Source organism: Takifugu flavidus, chromosome 6 (genome assembly GCF_003711565.1).
Source record: "Takifugu flavidus isolate HTHZ2018 chromosome 6, ASM371156v2, whole genome shotgun sequence".
Taxonomy (NCBI): domain Eukaryota; kingdom Metazoa; phylum Chordata; class Actinopteri; order Tetraodontiformes; family Tetraodontidae; genus Takifugu; species Takifugu flavidus.
The window spans coordinates 7,521,195-7,539,330 of record NC_079525.1 but is presented as its reverse complement, the minus strand read 5'-3'; the positions used below and the strand labels follow the sequence as shown (position 1 = coordinate 7,539,330).

Sequence of the window (18,136 nt, the reverse complement as noted above, 5' to 3'; positions counted from 1 at the left end):
AAAAAATGAAAATAATTTATTGGAAGTCTGTTTAAAGTCAAAAATTGGACAGAGAAAACGAAAAAAAATCACAATGATACACTTCCTCTATTTGTCGCAACAAACTTTTGAGGCTGATATTTTTGGGTAAAAGATTAAACTTTGAATGAAAATTATGTCGTTTACGCAAATACACCACAAGGCGGAGCCACAACATAACGTTAACTTATACAGCTATCGAAGAAGAGAGGAAACGGAAGTCCTTTGAATAACAATGCAGGCGTTACTTTTAAAGCTCGTCAACGGTCGTCATCTTGGTTTTGCGTTACTGGGTGTATAAACACGCCAAAATAAATGGATTTCCTCAGTAATCTTCTAGCGATGGACGCAGAATAATAGCAGAAGAACACGCATTCAGGTAAGAAGTGACAGCGCTAAACCTTCGTTAACTGGTGGTGTTTAAATCTGGGCTCGCTTTAGCTTGTTTCACATGAATGTAGTTTTTAAATTCACTCCTAAAATAACTTCTGTGCATGAAGGGATTTTAAACCATGTACAAGCTATGAAGACACTAAAATTCTCCCATCTGTTAAGGCTCCCATTAACTTCTTGACATTAGATTATCGCCTTTTCTCTGTTTATGAAGATATATGAATTTCCCCGGATTTTTCGGTTTTGCAGGAAATATGGACAACCTTGATTTCACAGAAGATGAAATTCAACATCAACTGGTTTTTATGGGCTACGAAAACATCCCAAAACATAGACTCTCAGAATTCAAAAAAGGTTGATTCTATTTCTACTTCTCTACTTTATGTGTTTTTGAAGCTTTCATTCAACTTTTAGCAAAATAATAATTATCTTTGCAGTTATAGCCATATCTCATTGGACTTAATTTGTCTTTTATGCCTTCAATATTGTTTCACTGTTGCTATTTCTAAGTCATTTTGATAAGGGTTATTTTTTGGCATCAACAGATCTCGATGACCTGATTCGACATGGAGAATTGAAAAACCTGATCTCGCTCTCTCAGATAAACTCAACCAAATCTCCCACTGTCTCACGTTCCTCAAAACCTCCAGCCTTCACCAAAGAGAAAGGTGACAAGTGGTTCTGCTCCTGCTTTAGAACAGCTTCCTCTTGGTTGCATGGTAACTGTACTATTGTGGTGTTTCTCCTCAGTGAGTCGCTGTTGCTTGAAAGACCATGATGAAGGGTTTTTACATGCCAGAGATGTAACCCATGATAAACATGTGAGTAAATTTTAATTTGATCTAAATTATAATTGGAAGACAGTGTCAAAGCAGGTTGATATCAGATGTAACATAAAACATGTCTTTCCCATCATGTGACTCAAAATGAAATTTGAGTATTTTTCTTTAATTCATCGTTAAAACATACCACCAACGAACCAGCCTCAAATGCAGAGGTGTCAAACTCAAATATCCAGTGGGGCAAAATTCAAAATAGATAAAGTCGTGAGCCAGCATTGAGATTTATTGGAAAAAAATCTTCCTCCAGATTTAACACTGAACCTTTTGATATGGACCCAAACTATTTTTGCTTAACAACCAAACATGGAACAAGCAAAACATAACTCTACACAATAATATTAATATTACACACATGCAAAAATTGAAATTCAAATTAAAAAAACACCTCACTGGCATTCCTTTCTTAAATAAAAATAAAATAAAATAGTATGTCTCTTTTTATTTACAGCCTTTTGAATTAAATTTCAACAGTAATCTTTTTCCACAGGCTAATAATAAATGTAACTCTTCTAATTTCTGGCGCCTTTGAGTCATGTCCAGATGCTTGTGCTGGCGCTTGTCTTGGTGTTGTGTTTCATAGTGTCTTCTGATGTACTCCTTGGTTATATCCACATTGGCTCTACATACAAGACACACAGGTCCATCTTTACATGTGTAAACAGATTCTGCCTCCCACTTGTCCAGAAAGTTCCTGTTTTCTGCCTTTTTTGTCCTTTTTCAGAGGGGTAGTGCGGTGCAGTATTAGCATTAGCATATACGGTCCATATGACTACTACTTTGTGGGTTTTCTTGGCAGTTGGCAAGCAACAAATTGGTGCATTACCGTCACCAACTGATGTGGAGTGTGGGTTTGTTTTTTTTGTTTTTTTAAACAACAAAACACAACGCATTCTGGGATTTGTAGTATTAGCAGCACATGTGCTTGAGGCGATAATGCAGGCTGGCCAGCTCTAATAGTCATTTGGTATGGCTTAAGGGGCCATATACAATTACACTGCAAAATTTGACAGAGTTTGACACCTGTTCTCTAATGTGTTTAAATCTGTAAATGAAAGCAGGTGCGGAACGCCGGTCAGAACAAAGAGTATGGGCAACCTCAGGGACATGGACTGGACTCGTACGTACGACACTCAGTGGCTCCTAAGCTTTTCCCACCTCCAGGTCTTCCCCAACAGCTGCAGATTGAGGCAGATGCCAGTAAACTCCTCTGCTCCTCCTCCAAACATCCTGCATACACCGTTGATGAATCCGTCCAGCTGCCTCTGACAGGCATGTCATCTGCAGACACCCAGAGGAGACCGGTCATTAAGAGAAAAGTCCTCAGGTATTTTAGAGCGTCTGATGTCTCTGCCTTCATGGCCTTGATGGCAATAAATCTTCAGAATTCTTTGTGTAATAGAATAGAATAGAAGATTCAGATTCAGATCCTTTATTGTCCCACACGGGGAAATTTACAGTGCAACAACAGCAGCAAGAGCACTCAGAGAAAAATAAGATAAAATCAAATAGAACAGGATTTGGAATATACAAAGAGGATGTATATTTACAATAATCCAGATAAATGGATACTCGGCCTCTGTGTACCTGTACATAGTACAGAGGGTGAATACAATACACATATCAGAATATATAATATTCAGATTGTGTTAGCGGGTGTTATGTTTATTGTGCAGCCTGACAGCAGCCTGCAGGAAAGATCTGCGATACCTCTCCTTCACACAGCGAGGGTGGAGCAGCCGCTCACTGAAGGAGCTGCCCAGTGCTGTCAGGGTGTCCTGTAGGGGGTGGGACGTGTTGTTCAACATGGATGACAGCTTAGCCATCATCCTTCCGTTTCCCACCACCTCCCATCCCAGGACAGAGCTGGCCCTCCTTACCAGTCTGTCCATCCTCTTCCTGTCCCTGTCCCTGATGCTACCGGACCAGCAGACTATCCCGTAGAAGATGGCTGATCCCACCACAGAGTCATAGAAAGTCCTCAGGAGGGGTCCCTGCACTCCAAAAGACCTCAGCCTCCTGAGCAGGAACAGTCTGCTATTGCCCTTCTTGACAAGGGCGTCTGTGTTGTGTGTCCAGTCCAGGTTATTGTTTAGGTGAACACCCAGGTACTTGTACGACTCCACCACGTCAACATCCGTTCCCAGGATGTTCACTGGTGCAGGTGGGGGGTTGTTACGCCTGCGGAAATCCACCACCAGCTCCTTGGTTTTGCCAGCGTAGAACAGAAAAGTTTAGATACTGGATGGGTATAAAAATCATTAGAATACAAAAGAACATTTTAGTTTTAATTTAAAGAAACTTCTCAGGTGACTTGTCTGTCAATCAGCTATAAGAAGCTATTTTTCCTCTTCTTCCAGGAAGCATAAAGGACAAACTCTTGTCTGCGATGAGTCAATCAGCACAGAAGACTCAGGTAGCATTCACTAAAATATATTTACACATCCTCTTACAATCATTTTATTATTGTGTTGCTTTAATGGGTGTATTTATGAATAAAACAATTATCTAAGAGGCAGTATTTAAAATATTTTGTTAAAATGTTTTTTCAGTGATGAATTTATTATTTATATATACAAAAATATGTCACTGACACAAGTTGATTTTATTCCAAAGCGTTGCTTTCCCACAAGAAAATAATCTTTTCAGAAGGAGCAGCTAAACTGGGGCATGTAATTCCTCCGGTGACCAGCAGCCGTTTGTCTCCATCAGAACAGGGCGAAGCACCAGGACATCTGTTTAATCCTCTTAGTTCACTCTTTAAGCCCTGTGGCTCCACAGAACACATCACACCATATACAAGATGTATGCCGAGAGTGACGATGATGACAAGAACTCCCTCAATTCGTCTTTTTGGTCTGATGGAGAACCTCAAGATGAGGAAGAGGTGAAAATTGAGAGACTGGTTGAAATAGAGGCTTTGAGAAGTGCAGAGGAACCCTTGGAGGCTTCAGGGGAGGAAAAGTCTGATTTGAAAGTAAGTAAAGTGACCGAAGAAGGTTCAGGGGGAACTGATGGTGACGATGAAGATGAAGAAAGCTGCAGCAGTTGTGACAGTCCAGTTCTGAGCTTCATGACTTCAGGGTATGGCACCTACAGACCGGAGGAACAGGAAGCAGGAGACTGCACAAGTGATTGCGTTGATCAGGACAGTCGGGGACATCTGTCTGAGCTGAGAGACGATGAGGATGACCATTGTTCTGTCTGCAGTAACATTTGGTTTGAGGGACATGGTGTGACTTTCCCCCAGAGCCTGTCACCAGAACCTGCAGATCCAGGAGCTGCTGGTGGGGCTGGAGAGATGATCATCTCAGAAGAAGAGGGAGATTTCAAAGATGAAGGGTGTATAGTTGAAGACAGATTCATGATGGATGAGAAAATTGTTGAAGGTGGGAATGTTGATGCTGACCATCATGAAAGACCAGAAGAAAAACAGGAACTCAAAGAAGCAGCAGAGTCAAACGAGTCTCCATGTGACCAAAACATCAGATTCATTGACTCCAAAGTGGATTTCAGCCAGGACTGTGAGAGAAGCCTCCGACAGACAAAGGGTACAGTGTCACCTGCCGGGTGGATTAAAGCTTAAAAGTACTTGAAGGTTCCTGTAGATGTTTTATCACCAAGTGGTTTTCAATCCTGACCTTCAGATTTACAGGACATTCAGTTCAGTGTAAAAGCTGAACTGACTAACTTGGTTAATTTACTGCTGGTCAAGAGTAAACATAACTCCAGTGAAAGGTCTCAGGCTCTTTAAGGTGCAGGACAGATGTTTTTATAGTTCCTCCTTAAATGGTGACAAGAGCTTGTCTTTGTAGGAGCTGAGAGCCGTCTGGAAGAGCGCCTGTCGGAGCTTTGCCTGTCAGCTCAACACGATTCTGAGGCCGAGAGCGAAGAAGCGAGGAGTCGGAGCAACAGTTCAGGGTCAGAGGCATCGTCCTCCGACATCTTTGAATCCTACGTGAGGGGACTGGTGGGTAAAAGAGACGGGTGCTAGAGGTCCTCTGTGTTCAGATCATCTTAACCCGACTCTCTTTACAGACTCGTGGTGATGTCAAAGTCAGATCCAAACCTAAATCCTGTAAGTCAGCTTGACCATCTCTCCAGAGTTTGTTGAATAGAAGTTTTAATAGACAAATTACAAATTCTTATTTCAGTCATTCGGCCGGTGGTGAATCAGAGGATGGTGAAGAAGACAGACCCAGTGGCCAAGTGAGGGAATAAAAGCAGAGCTGACCATCTGGAGCGTTTTATTGTTTAGTTCTCCTAACCGAGGCTTCACTGTTTTCTCATCTCTGCAGGTATTTCCACTACAAACGGTTGTGGGACGTGTTTAAACTTCCAGGAGAGGTGGACAGGACAGCACTCCGCCTGGAGATCAAGGTATCAGATCTTCTATGGTGTATACCTCACACACGCAAACACAATAATGTGACTATGAGTGATGAGCATTTCCATGTTTGTCTTCCAGGAACGACTGGCCTACCAGCCTCCTCCTGTAAGTATCTTCACACATTTCAGCTCCAGCATAAATCTATGAATCGTCAAAAACCTCTTCCTGTGTCATTTCTGCTGGCGTTTAAACATCTCCACATTTACAGAGAAATTTGTTCTGTTGCAGCCAAAACCTCGCAGAGTTTACATGCCAAACACGTATATCGTGCCAACAGAGAAGAAGCGGTCGGCCCTGCGTTGGGAGATCAGGACCCATCTGGCCAATGAAATGATTCCATATAAGTGTGGTTACTGATTGATACTTTTAATAAAGTTTTACAGTTCTTTTTTTTTTTTTTAAATAGCATGGTGATTATTTATTTTTTGGTTAAACCTAATAAACGCAAAGAAAATGATGCTGAGATTGAATATTGTTTCTACGGGAAATCTGAGTATGGCAGTTTAAAGGGGTACAATGGTGTGTAACGCTGGTCATGCCACAGCAGCTTGTCTTCCAGAAACTTGATTGCTTCTAGCGTGAGAACAATAGCTTCGTGTTTTAGAAGACTGTGGACGTTCAGACCTGAGACAAACAAACACCGTACAGCTGAGTTTAAAAATCATCCTTGTTTATCTTCATCTTACACATGAATTTACTCCACTTAGCAAAACTCACCTATAGCTGGAATGATGTTAACAGTCTTCAGATTTGCTGTTGCCTGGAGGATGTTTTCAGGAAACTCTTCAGATCTGAGAGCAACAAAGATGACATGACAGAATTAACCAGGTGAGGATGGTGGGCAACTGTAGCTCAGTGTGTAGGAAACTGGCCTGAGGAGCAAGGGGTCCCTGGTGGGTCCTTGATTCAAGCCCCAACGAGACCAGACCCAGAGGACACAATACAGCACCATAAAAGGTACCCCTAAGCAAGGTACCAACCACCCCTAAGACCCCCCCATGCTCAACACAAATACACTCACACATCAACTATCAAGACAGACTGGCCCCAGTGCCGGTGCCCAATGAGGTCCCTCAGGTACTGGGGGTCAGGTGTGGGGATGGCCAAAGAGTCCACCACATGAAGGTAGGACTGAAAAAAAACAAAAATCAAAGAATGTGCACTTGGATGATGGGATGGTTCTTCTATTGTTTCTATTGGCCTGGATGACCTGCAGCACTTACCTGACTCATTTTAGAGCTTAGAGCCACCTTTAGTCCCTGCACACGAACCTTCATAGGCAGCATGTAGTAATAACTGGTTGGTCCCCGGGGTCCATGAGACACCCCACCTGAGAGGGCAGAGAATGTCAGACACCCAACGACACCTCACCCTTGTCCATAGCAAGATGTGCACATCACCTCCTCTCCAGAGAGGAGATCTGATGCTTCCATGACGAGCTCTTCCACTTCCTTTCTGTCGCCAAGGCTTCTTGCCACCACCTCTCACCTCTGACCTGACCTTTGTGTGGGCGTGGCTCTGAGACCAAGAAACAGACTTTCATGCATCAATAATCCAAACCCGTGGCAGTTTTCTTCCACTGACTGGCTCAGATGGCTCTTCATCATACACCATGAAGAATTAATTAAATCTGTTTACATGAACACCGCTGAGATGGCTTGCAAACACCCAAACAACATGCAGCAGAATAAAAATGGATGAACTTACAATTCGTTTAAAGTTTCTCTGCCATATTTCCACCATATGGAGAATATCAAGCCTGACGGGGAAGAAAACACGATTCACTGACACAGATGCTCTGATGGGAGTTTGTCCATTATGTTCTGACTTCTAAATCCTGATAAAAGGATTGACTGTGAGAGGTTGCTTCACCTCGGAGGGACTGCAAAGACATCTGGGTGGAGGTGAGCCAAACCTAACGGCTCACTGTCCTCTTTCTCCAGAGTTTCCACCCAGGTCTGAATGTGGCTCAGGTGAGCGGGAATGGCAGCATCACACTTCCTGAGCACGGGCAGAGGGCAGTCTGCAGGTGGAGAGGGTCGCTCTGCAGAAGGCATACAACAGGGGGGTTACTCCAGTATTTGCATTACTGACTTTTACTGGTATTCAAATAAAGTCTGCATGAGAAGTTTCAATTCACTTAATCTGGCAGGATCCACAAGGTTTGTTGGCAGCAGCAGATTAGTAGGCAGTGCACTCTCACCAGCAAGTGTTGAGGCAAACTATGAAAAGGGAGAAAAGTTTGGGTCAATGGAGCAACTTGGGCTGGGAATCAATACTGTCTTGGGGCTGGTTCCTCCAAAACGTTGCAAAAAAATTGCACAAAACCCAGTAACTCAATTATTACCCCAGATCGGACTATGGATTAAAGCAGATTAAACCAACAGAAAAATCCAATCTACTTGAGCATGGGGAACAGGGGGAAACTAGAAAAAATATAAATCACGTAGAAAAACCCGAACAAGCACACAAGCAAACCCCAAACCTTCCTGCTTTAAGGCAAGACTACCAAAAAAAATACATTAGCTGCTTTCTTATTTCTAAAATAGTGTTAACACCGGGGGTTCTCGATTTAATCACCCTACTTATATAAAACATCGACCTAATGTTAAACTGACAATTGAAATGCTTATTTTAATGTAACGACAGAAGGTGAAATGTAACTTACCCTCTGTACGAGCTTTTTGCCACAAATCACCACAGAACAGCGGAACATTTTCTTTTATTTATCTAGTAGCTAAATTACTCTCTTTCTTACATATACATTATTAAAATATTCGAAGTATCACTGCATGGAAGGTCGCTGTATTTCGAGCAGGGTATCGTCGCATGTTGACGACGTCAAAAACGTCACTTCCACTGAAAAATGGAACTTCCGCATTACTCGTTTTATTTACATAGATGTATTTTATATATATTGTCTCCTCACAAACGGTGTATGAAGAAATGCAACAAACACTTGCTTGACTTTGTCATGTGTATTTTTTTATATAAAAAAGTGCTGTTACCAGTTCCTATATTTTTTTATTGAGCCTAAGTTACATTGTTCTTCCCTCACAGCAATATTTAGTTGAAAATACACAAAATTATAGGAACAATTATAGGAAAAACACTGTACATTTACATCATAAATTATATAAAATCAACTATATCCCCAAGAATAATACTAGTAACAAGCAGTTTGTTTTACAAAGTAAAATAGAAAACACTACAGTATATATATACAAAACATATGCACAACAATGTTTATTTAACATTTATTTGACAATATAAAACAATATATTCCAAATAATAATATGAATTTTACCTTAACTCTAACCACTGTTCATTATTCAGTGAGAAATCTGTAAAAAATGTACATATAATACCTTTTGTTTAGAAACATATAACTAAAAAAGAAAAAAATCTTATGTAAATGCTCATATATATATTAATTGGGCAAAAAGCCTGTGAAAAAAAAATCACAAAATAAAAAGCTTATGGTTAGGAATAAATAAATCCAAAATATATTTCTTCTTTTTTAAACCACTAATAGAAATATCCGGTAACTGTTATACCCCTACACAAGGTTAGAGAAAAAGAATGTTGACCCTTTGAGATCTTTTTCATTTGGAACCTCAAGATCTACATCTGTTGCATAAAATTCAGTCCCCCCAAGTGTTTTATATTTGCGGTTTGTTGGGTTTGAGTTTTGTATTTTACTGGGAAAAACTGTAACAAGGTATCCGTCTGTACTGTCAGCTGCTCTAATCCTTGAATCCTGGGGCAAATGAGGTGATTGTGCTTTAGATTTTGCTTTTGCTGTTTTCTGGACCTTTGCATATAAACCATCATAACTGGGAGGGATCCCTCTGGTCTCCGAGTGGTTGTTTGTACCAGTAGTAACAACTGGTGCAGACACCAACTGCCCATGGTTATGGGAATCCTGGTGAGCATATTTTGAGCCTCGAGCCCGTAGTACATAATCCTTTCCCGTGAAATCATCAATATTGAGATCCGAATGGTCAAAACCAATATGGTGGCCTAACTGGGTACCTGAGAGAGGATAACTGGATCTTACATCCATCTTAGTTGACCTTTTATGGTGCTGAGGTCTGAGATCTCCATCTACATTTAAAGCAGGTATCTTCCCATTTACACCAGTGATATCCGATCTGCGATTCTTAACAGATGGTCTGTTAAAGTTTAATAAAGGATCATCGATGTTGAGGTCTGGATTTTTCCAATGCAGCTGTGTATTCTGCATCATCACTTTTTGGATGCCAAGGTCCATGTTAGGAGTGTTGACACTTGGACCAGTAATATTCCCCTTTATCTGGGAAGGTTTTGTGCTCAGGTTTGCATTTGGAGGAAAAAAATTAGTTGGTTGCACCGAGGCTCCAAAATCAATATCAGATCCTGTCCTGTTAAGATCTGACCCACCCAACTGCGGCAGCTTAAATGAAGGGAGTCTGAACTTTGTATTTGCTGAATTAAGATCAAACTGAGGACCTTGCATGTTTCCTGAGGGACCATTCATGTCAAAATCTGGACCTCTTATGTCTCTTTTAACCTGAGGGACACCAAAACTATTTTCAGGCTGTCTCATACTACCATTTATTTGGAGATCAGGGCGCTTTATATTGAGATCTGTCTTAGGGCCTTTGACCCTAGAATCGGGTAAATTTACATCTGGCATATTTCCTGATAGGTCTATTTCTGGTGTCTTTGCCTGAAGCCCAGATACATTTGTACTTGGCATTTTTAATTTTCCTTTAAAATGATCAACATCTACATTTGGCACATTTAAGTCAGGTCCCTGAAAGTCTCCATTGATGTCAATTTGGGGGCCATTTGGCATTTTGATTTTAGACTTTTTAATATTTGCTTCAGGCAAGCCAATATTGAAATCTGGGACATTCATATCTAACTTGGGAGTTTTGGTGTTCATTTTTGGTAAATCCATCTTGGGGCTGTGAAATCCACCCTTTATTTTACTTTTTGGCGCTGTCAGATGAAAGTCTGGATTTTTCAGGTCTGAATTAATGTTAACATTTGACCCTTTGGGTAATTTGGTATTTAGGGCTGGTGGCCCAAAATTAAATTCTGGACCATCTACAGCTGGACCAGAGAACCCCACATCAGGTATGCTCATATGTGGTTTGTCAGGTTTTCCAAATGAACTGCCAAAACCAACCTCTGGGATCTCAAAAAGAGGTTTGGTCTTGGCCTTGGGGCCATTAATGCCAACATCTGGCCCATCAAAGTTTCCTTCAATTTCTGGTCCCTTTATATTTTGTAGACTAACTTTTGGCATTTTCAATTTTGGCATTTTGAGTTTTGTTTTAGGTGACCCAATGTTGACACCTGGAGTGCTCACATCCAATTTTGGAGCTTTGACTCTCATATCAGGCAAATCCATGTAAGGAGAATCAAATGCACCTTTTATCTTTGGTGATTTCAATCTCAAATCTGGCGAATTTACATCTGCATTTAGGTCCAAGTTGGGTCCTTTTGGTAATGTACCAGAGATTTTTCCAGAAGGAGCATCAACTCTTGGGGCCTTCAATTCACCACCTATATTAGGAACAGAGATATCTAAGCCAGGTGATTTTAGATCCATGTTAGGGCCATGTAATACTGAACTAAAACTCCCCAGGTCTGGCAAGTTTAAGTTTGGCTTCTTGAATTTTCCTGATGGTCCAGGAACATTGATATCAAAGTCAGATTTTGGACCATTGAAGTTCAGGGAGGGTGCATTTGCATTTAAATCTGGTCCAGTAAAATTTCCGTCAATTTCGGGTCCTTTTACATTTGGTAGACTCATTTTAGGCTCTTTTAGTTTGGGAATTTTTAATTTTCCTTTGGGTGAACCAGAGATATTAAATTCAGGTGATTTCATGTCCAAATTTGGGCCTTCAAACTTTGGGGCAGAAAGGTCAAAAGTGGGCGGATTAAAATTTGGTTTGGGGTATTTTGCAGATGCACCAGATACAGCAACATCTGGCATATCTAAATTAGGTTTTAATCCTCTGATGTTTGGCACATCTACATCAACATCAGGTGCATTTAGATTTCCATCAATTTCAGGTCCTTTAAGGCCTGGAAAACTAAATTTAGGAAACTTCAGTTTGGGCATTTTAAATTTTGGCTTTGGTGAACCAATGTTGACATCTGGACCATTCGCATCTAACTTAGGACCATGAACATCCAAGTCTGGAGCATGGAACCCTGCCTTTGGTTTAGTCAGAGTTGGCATTTTCACTTTACCTGATGGCATGTCTATGTCAAGGTTTGGGGTATTTAAGTCAAGGTTGGGGCTTTTAAGGTTAACATCTGGCATTGCAATATTTGTTGTATTTAGTCCACTATCCATGTTTGCACTTAAATCGACATCTGGCATTTCAAAGCTAGGTTTTTTCCCTTTCAGTTTCACATTGGGTGCGTCAAAATGTGGCATGTCAAAGTTTCCATCAAATTCTGGTCCCTTTATATTTGGCAGATTAACTTTAGGCATTTTCAATTTTGGCATTTTGAGTTTTGTTTTAGGTGAACCAATGTTGACATCTGGACCCTTCACATCAAACTCTGGAGCTTTTAGGTCAGGAGATTTGAGCTTCAGATTAGGGCCATCTAATTTTGGACCAGAAAGCCCCAGGTCAGGCAGATTTAAGTTTGGCATTTTTAATTTCCCTGATGATCCAACACCAACATCCGACATGTCCAAATCAGTTTTACGACTCTCAAAATCTAGGCTGGGTGCATTAATATCCATGTGTGGACCATCAACACTGCCATTAATGTCAGGGCCTTTTAGACTTGGAAGCTCAAACTCCGGCATTTGGATTTTGGACATGCCTAATTTTGCTTTAGGTGAACCTATGTTGACATTTGGAGCATTCACATCCACCTTTGGGGCTTTAATGTCTATGGCTGGTGTATCCAAATGGGGAGTATCAGTATCACAATTTATGTTTGGAGCTTTTAGAGTCAAATCTGGTGTCTGAAGACCAGTGTTTATATCTGAATATGGTCCTTGTGGTAATTTGCCTGAAAGATCTACTTTTGGAAATTTGGGACTATGAAGTTCTGGCAAATTCAATTTACCTTTTGGTAAATTGATGTTTCTGGCATTAAGGTCCAGTTGGGGACTTTTTAGATCAGCTCTAGGCATATCTAAATCTGGTACTTGAAGATCAAGTTTGGGGCCATCCATGCTTGGACCAGAAAGTCTCATTTCAGACAGGTTTAAGTTTGGCTTTTTGAGTTTTCCTGATGGCCCAGAAATATCTGGCATCTTTAAATCAGCATGAGGAACACTGAGGCTGACACTGGGCTGATTAATATTCATGTTTGGACCACCTAAATTTCCATCAATCTCAGGTCCTTTTAAGCTTGGAAGACTAAATTTAGGTACCTTAAATTTTGGCATTTTAAATTTTGCCTTTGGCGAAGCAATGTTGAAATCTGGGGCCTTCATATTCAGTTCAGAAGTTTTAAGGTCCATGTTCATTTCAGGGGTGTGAGTTTCACCCTGAAATTTTGGAGCATTTAGATTCAGATGTGGTGATTTAAGATTTGCACCTACATCCAAATTTGGTCCTTTTGGTAATGAAAGATTGGATTTAGGCAGTTTTACTTTACCCGAGGGAGCATTAAAATCCCAGTCTGGACCATGAAGCTCTGGCATTTTCAATTTACCTGATGTCATATCTACATCAAGTTTGGGGGCATTGACGTTCAGTTTGGGACTTTTGTGGTCACCTTTGGGTATTTTTATAACTGGTGCATTTATACCACTACTTACATTAGGACCAGAGATATCTAAGACAGGTGATTTAAGATCCAGGTCAGGGCTATCTAAATTTGGACTAGAAAGCCCCAGGTCAGGTAAGCTCATGTTTGGCCTCTTGAATTTTCTTGATGGCCCAGCAACATCAACATCCAGGTCACCTTTTGGACCACTCAGGTTAATTGAGGGTGTTTTTGCATTCAAATCTGGTCCATTGAGGTTTCCATCAATTTCAGGCCCTTTAAAAGTTGGCAAACTAAATCTAGGCATTTTTATTTTGGGCATTTTCATTTTTCCTTTAGGTGACCCAATGTTGACATCAGGAGTGTCTGCATCTAATTTTGGAGGATTGTATATTATAACATTTGACATATCTAAACGGGGAGCTTTGAAATCAGTTTTGGGTGTTTTTCCCTCTGTAGCATTTATACCACCACTGAGGTTTATTTTGGGGCCATCTAATTTTGGACCAGAAAAGCCCAGATCAGGCTTCCTGAACTTTCCTGATGGTGTGGCAACATTAATATCGGGAGCATTGAAATTGACACCGAGTGCATTAACATCTGGAACATTGACGTTACCATCAAATTCAGTTGTTTTAAGGCTTGGAGCATTTGATTGGGGCATTTTAAATTTAGGTACTTTTGTCTTTGGCGAACCAATGTTGATTTCTGGTGTTTTAAGTTCCATGTTTGGTAAGTTCACATTTGGAGCATCAAATCCACCCTTTATCTTTGGTGTCTTCAAAGTGAAGTCTGGAGACTTAAGATCTGTTTTTACATCCAATCCTTTACCCTTTGGTAATGTGCCTGAAAGGTCTAACTTTGGACTTTTGACTTTCGTATCAGGAATGTCCATATTTGTCTTTGGGGATTTCATCTTAAGTTCTGGTGTGGTCATCCCTGCATTAATGTCAACACCTTCCTTATTAGGTACGGCACCAAAAAGCTTGAATTTTGGCAACCTAAGCTTTCCAGAGGCATCAAGGTCCAATTTTCCAGAAGGCTTATCAAGGTCTAGTTTTGTTTCAACACCAGGAAAATTCATGTCTCCTTTAAATTTAGGGCTAGCGACATCGACATCTGTAGTTTGCATGTCAATTTTTGGCAAATCAAATTTAGGCATTGTGAACTTGGGAGCCTTGTATTTTATTGATGGACCTTTAAGAGCAGCTGCTGGAGTATCACTTTCCAACTTTGGCCCTTTTAGGTCAGCCTCAGATACATTTATATTCGGTGCCCGTATCTTCCCTTTTACTTTTGGGCTTTCAGTGCTCAAATCAGGTGTTTGAACATTAGCATTTCCTTTGCCTGAGACCCCAAATTTGGGTAGAGTTAGTTTACCAGATGGGGCATCAATGATTGGTCCATTTAAATTTGGCTGAAATTCTGTCTTACCTGAAATATCCAGGTCTAAATCAGGAGATCTCCCAGAAAGTTTGACCTTTGGTAATCCCACATAACTCGAGGGATCATCTATATTTAGCACCGGGGTTTTCAGTCTCTTGAGACTTTGTTTACCTGAAGGGACACTTGGTGTTGTGAGGTCATATTCTGGACCACTGTAAGAAGGCCCTGAAAAGTCCAGGTTTGGCATTTTCACTTCTTTGTTTGTACCTTCAATTTGTACTTTGGGGGAATCTGCTCCAAAAGTGCTATTTTCCTCATCAAAGATCATTTCTAATTCAGGGGCTTCAGGACCTGAACCTCTAATGTCCATCTTAACTGTAGGAGCTTTTAAATTTCGAGAGGAATCCAGTCCTATTTGAGTTCTTTCAAGATTTGGCTTAGTTTTTGGAGTTGCAGTGTTGACTTTTGGATCTTCAGCTCCAGCTACGTTCAGGTCAGGAGCATTAAGCTGTGGTGTTTGGGCATTGACTTTAAGTGGAGCATGAGTCCCAAGTCCCAACGGAGGAAGGTTCAGATTGCTGCCATATGTTGTGTCTCCTGCGTCTCCTGTATCACAAAGGTCCTCACTCGGTGGCCTTGTTTTCAAGAAACCAAAATCAACCCCAAGGCGAGGCAAACCTGCGGCATGCTTCAGCCTGACCTTGGATGAGCCTGGTGTTGTTGATTTGGTGTTGCTTTCTCCATCTGCAGAGGAAGCCTCTGTGATTCTCATGAACTTCTTGATTTTGGCATTGTAGAGTTTATTGTAAGAATCAGTCAGCATCTGGAAACATAAGGGATAAGTGACTGAAATGGTTTATCATCTGCTGTAGACTGCAGCCCTCACCAGTTCAGAAGCATTGTTATGTTATAAATATGTGTTCCACCTACTGTCTCAGGACTGACACACTGGTCCAAATTTCCAAGGCTCTTGCTCCGATTGTTCCTTGTGAAAACGTGAACCTTGTCATTGAAAGGCTCCATAATTTTGAGGACATGAAGCACCTCCTCTTTTGATAGTTGCTCAAAATTGATGGTTGCTCCCAAAATTTCATCCCCTAAAGAAGAAAAGGACAATTTGTAAACAAAACAGCTTGAAACATCATTAATAAATCTGATGAAGATGAATAAAGACCCCACAGAAATAGTATCGTGTTTTAAGGGTTTTAAGTACTCATAAAGAGAGTGTCTGTCATCAGGACTTTTTAACTATTTCTCCATCTATGATCTCTGCTAGACCTCAGGCATCATCTTATACCTTCCTTCAAGTTCTGATTGGTTACATCGCTGGATACGACCAGTGTCCCTTCTTCTGAGCGCTCCAGAGTCAGAGCCTCAGAAAGACTCTGTCCTCTGCGATGTGTCGGCTGTAAGACATTTGTTAGAAATGGTTACAACATAGAGACATTTAACGTAACAAAACTTTGCAATATGCTGATGATTCAGACCATGACTAGATGTTTCTGTCAGGGGGACATCAGAAAATCCTTTTTTAGAAAACCTGCAGAAGAATATAAAGTTTTAAAATTATGATACAACGAAAGAAAGCAAACAAAAAACCTAATAGTGTGGCAGGATGGAAATGAAACAGAAATGGAATCAAACCCCAAACCTTCTTATTATGACTGCAAGAACTTTCACAAATGATTTAGATTCAACTTTAGTCTTGCAAAATTCAAAGATTCTTAGAGGCAAGAATTCCATTTTTTTTTAAACAAATTAAATTAATAAAATGGAATAGTGGATCTGGAATTGCGTGAAATTTCACTTTTTTTACATTGATGTTTTGAGATGATTTCAACAATGAAATTCATCCTATCAACTGTAATGTGAGAAAACATCAACTGAACATATTAAAAACATACATGTTCTCTTTTAACACTGAAAACAGACTTATGTGGAGCAGAAATCATATTTGTTTACAAGATTGATTGAAAATCTCCACATAAGGAGTGAAGCACAGTCACTTTAGCAGTTTTACAGTTTGTTGTCAGAGCTCTTTGGTATTCAGGTTATTGTGAAAAGGCAGAAACAGGTTCATCGAGAGACTACATGCTTTTGTTGTTGTTCATTCCCTCCTAAGGAAGTGCCTGATAAACGTGGCTCAGCCCATGGGCACACCCACCCCAGTCATTAAATGAAAGTGTGAAAATAATGAGGATAATCACTTAGAGATCACTCCAAGAATTCAGACCTAGGTTGTAATTTTAAAACCTCCAGTGTCAATAAAAAACTAATTCGATATCAGGAAAATGTCAATTTGTGCAGATGTGACAGAAAATAACATTTTTACATGAATATTCCATCTAATATTCATGGTAACAAGTACATGAGATCTGAGGCATGATGCTGCGTTTAGCTGTGTGTGTTTCATGGCCATTTTTCCATTTAACATGCAGCTTCTGTCCTTCCTTCCCTCCTTTCTTTCTTTCTTTCTTTCTTTCTTTCTTCTTTCTTTCTTTCTTTCTTTCTTTCTTTCTTTCTTTCTTTCTTTCTTTCAGCCAACTTTACCTTTGTCATCTTACTATCTGATTATTTTACAAAGAAATGACAAAATTATGGTTTCAGTTAGAAGGAAAAATTTAAAACCAGACAAACAAAAGCGTGATGATCTAAGAGTTTATTATCTAAATGAACTGCAGAGTTATCTAGAGAATGTTATATGACACTGATAAAATAAAACATCAGAAATGTCAGTTTTACAAATGAGTAATTTTCAAGTCATTTTCAAATGAGTCACACAAAAACTAACGAAGTATAATCACGCAAAAACCTTCATAAGATGTAGTCATTTAACTTTGGTACATATTCTCAGCGAACAGGAATGTTTTAAAGTGGATTCAGCTCATATTGTCTCCACTTGACCCCTGCACATATTAAGCATCTGATTTACGGCACTAAAAGTTACACATTAAACTATTTACAGGCAGGTCAAAGTTCAAACGTCTGCAGAGGTGGAAATATTGAGAATGAGAAGCTGTTCAGGACTTTTCAAAAAGAAGCAAGAACAGACGACAGAGGGGTGGAACCGAGCTGCCGTGAAAGTGTGGCAAAAGAATAAAACGAAACATTCTGCTGGATGTTGCGCTGACATTTGGGTTAAAGCAGCAGGAAAACCAGATGATGTCCCCTAAAATATTGGCGGGTAAACTCATGAAGAGGACTGACCTGAGGCTCCAGCAGGACGGCGTCTGTGGAAGATGTCTGTGTGGCTGCGCAGATGTTTGTCCCACTGAGAGGAGTGGCGCTCAGGTGGACGAATACCTGAGCTGGAGCAGACAAACAGGTTCCACCTTCAATGTCTCAGCCCCATTTTAACTGTCAACAGACAGAAACA

At 40.4% G+C, this 18,136-nt stretch overlaps 2 protein-coding genes across 6 annotated transcripts; one reads left to right on the top strand and one right to left on the bottom strand.

Moving 5' to 3' along the window:
• Positions 1 to 234: 234 nt before the first annotated feature.
• hyls1 (HYLS1 centriolar and ciliogenesis associated) lies at positions 235 to 6,097 on the top strand. Of its 4 annotated transcripts, none has more exons than XM_057036064.1 (12): positions 235 to 397; positions 661 to 765; positions 957 to 1,079; positions 1,162 to 1,232; positions 2,309 to 2,577; positions 3,611 to 3,666; positions 5,066 to 5,220; positions 5,289 to 5,328; positions 5,405 to 5,459; positions 5,549 to 5,630; positions 5,719 to 5,745; positions 5,869 to 6,097. In XM_057036064.1, exons 2-12 carry the CDS (start codon positions 666 to 668, stop codon positions 5,995 to 5,997), a joined length of 1,107 nt encoding a protein of 368 aa, XP_056892044.1. In that variant the 5' UTR covers positions 235 to 397; positions 661 to 665; the 3' UTR covers positions 5,998 to 6,097. The 4 variants fall into 4 exon arrangements, with proteins under 4 accessions (XP_056892044.1, XP_056892045.1, XP_056892042.1 ...); XM_057036065.1 differs by having other exon boundaries at positions 236 to 397; positions 2,312 to 2,577; XM_057036062.1 differs by lacking the exons at positions 235 to 397; positions 661 to 765; positions 957 to 1,079; positions 1,162 to 1,232; positions 2,309 to 2,577 and adding an exon at positions 3,900 to 4,801.
• On the bottom strand, positions 5,986 to 18,084 carry LOC130527383 (39S ribosomal protein L4, mitochondrial-like). Of its 2 annotated transcripts, XM_057035792.1 has the most exons (13): positions 17,968 to 18,070; positions 16,248 to 16,300; positions 16,058 to 16,166; positions 15,691 to 15,857; positions 8,309 to 15,583; positions 7,781 to 7,862; positions 7,513 to 7,684; positions 7,348 to 7,399; positions 7,041 to 7,158; positions 6,864 to 6,970; positions 6,662 to 6,771; positions 6,358 to 6,431; positions 5,986 to 6,264 (listed from the first exon to the last, which is right to left on the bottom strand). In XM_057035792.1, the coding sequence occupies exons 5-13, from the start codon at positions 8,354 to 8,356 to the stop codon at positions 6,119 to 6,121; spliced, it is 909 nt and encodes a 302-aa protein (XP_056891772.1). In that variant the 5' UTR covers positions 8,357 to 15,583; positions 15,691 to 15,857; positions 16,058 to 16,166; positions 16,248 to 16,300; positions 17,968 to 18,070; the 3' UTR covers positions 5,986 to 6,118. The 2 variants fall into 2 exon arrangements, with proteins under 2 accessions (XP_056891772.1, XP_056891771.1); XM_057035791.1 differs by lacking the exons at positions 5,986 to 6,264; positions 6,358 to 6,431; positions 6,662 to 6,771; ... (3 more) ...; positions 7,513 to 7,684; positions 7,781 to 7,862 and having other exon boundaries at positions 8,357 to 15,583; positions 17,968 to 18,084.
• Between the last annotated feature and the right edge of the window lie 52 nt (positions 18,085 to 18,136).

Bases quoted from the DNA above. Each gene is read 5' to 3' on its own strand.
- hyls1 (XM_057036062.1), top strand. From the start codon at position 4,054: ATGTATGCCGAGAGTGACGATGATGACAAGAACTCCCTCAATTCGTCT. The intron at 5,460-5,548 runs GTGAGGGAATAA...TCATCTCTGCAG, and splicing joins AAGACAGACCCAGTGGCCAA to GTATTTCCACTACAAACGGT. The intron at 5,631-5,718 runs GTATCAGATCTT...TTTGTCTTCCAG, and splicing joins CACTCCGCCTGGAGATCAAG to GAACGACTGGCCTACCAGCC.
- LOC130527383 (XM_057035791.1), bottom strand. The intron at 15,858-16,057 runs GTATAAGATGAT...TTTCTTCTTTAG, and splicing joins CAATCAGAACTTGAAGGAAG to GGGATGAAATTTTGGGAGCA. The intron at 15,584-15,690 runs GTAGGTGGAACA...TTATGTTTCCAG, and splicing joins AGTGTGTCAGTCCTGAGACA to ATGCTGACTGATTCTTACAA.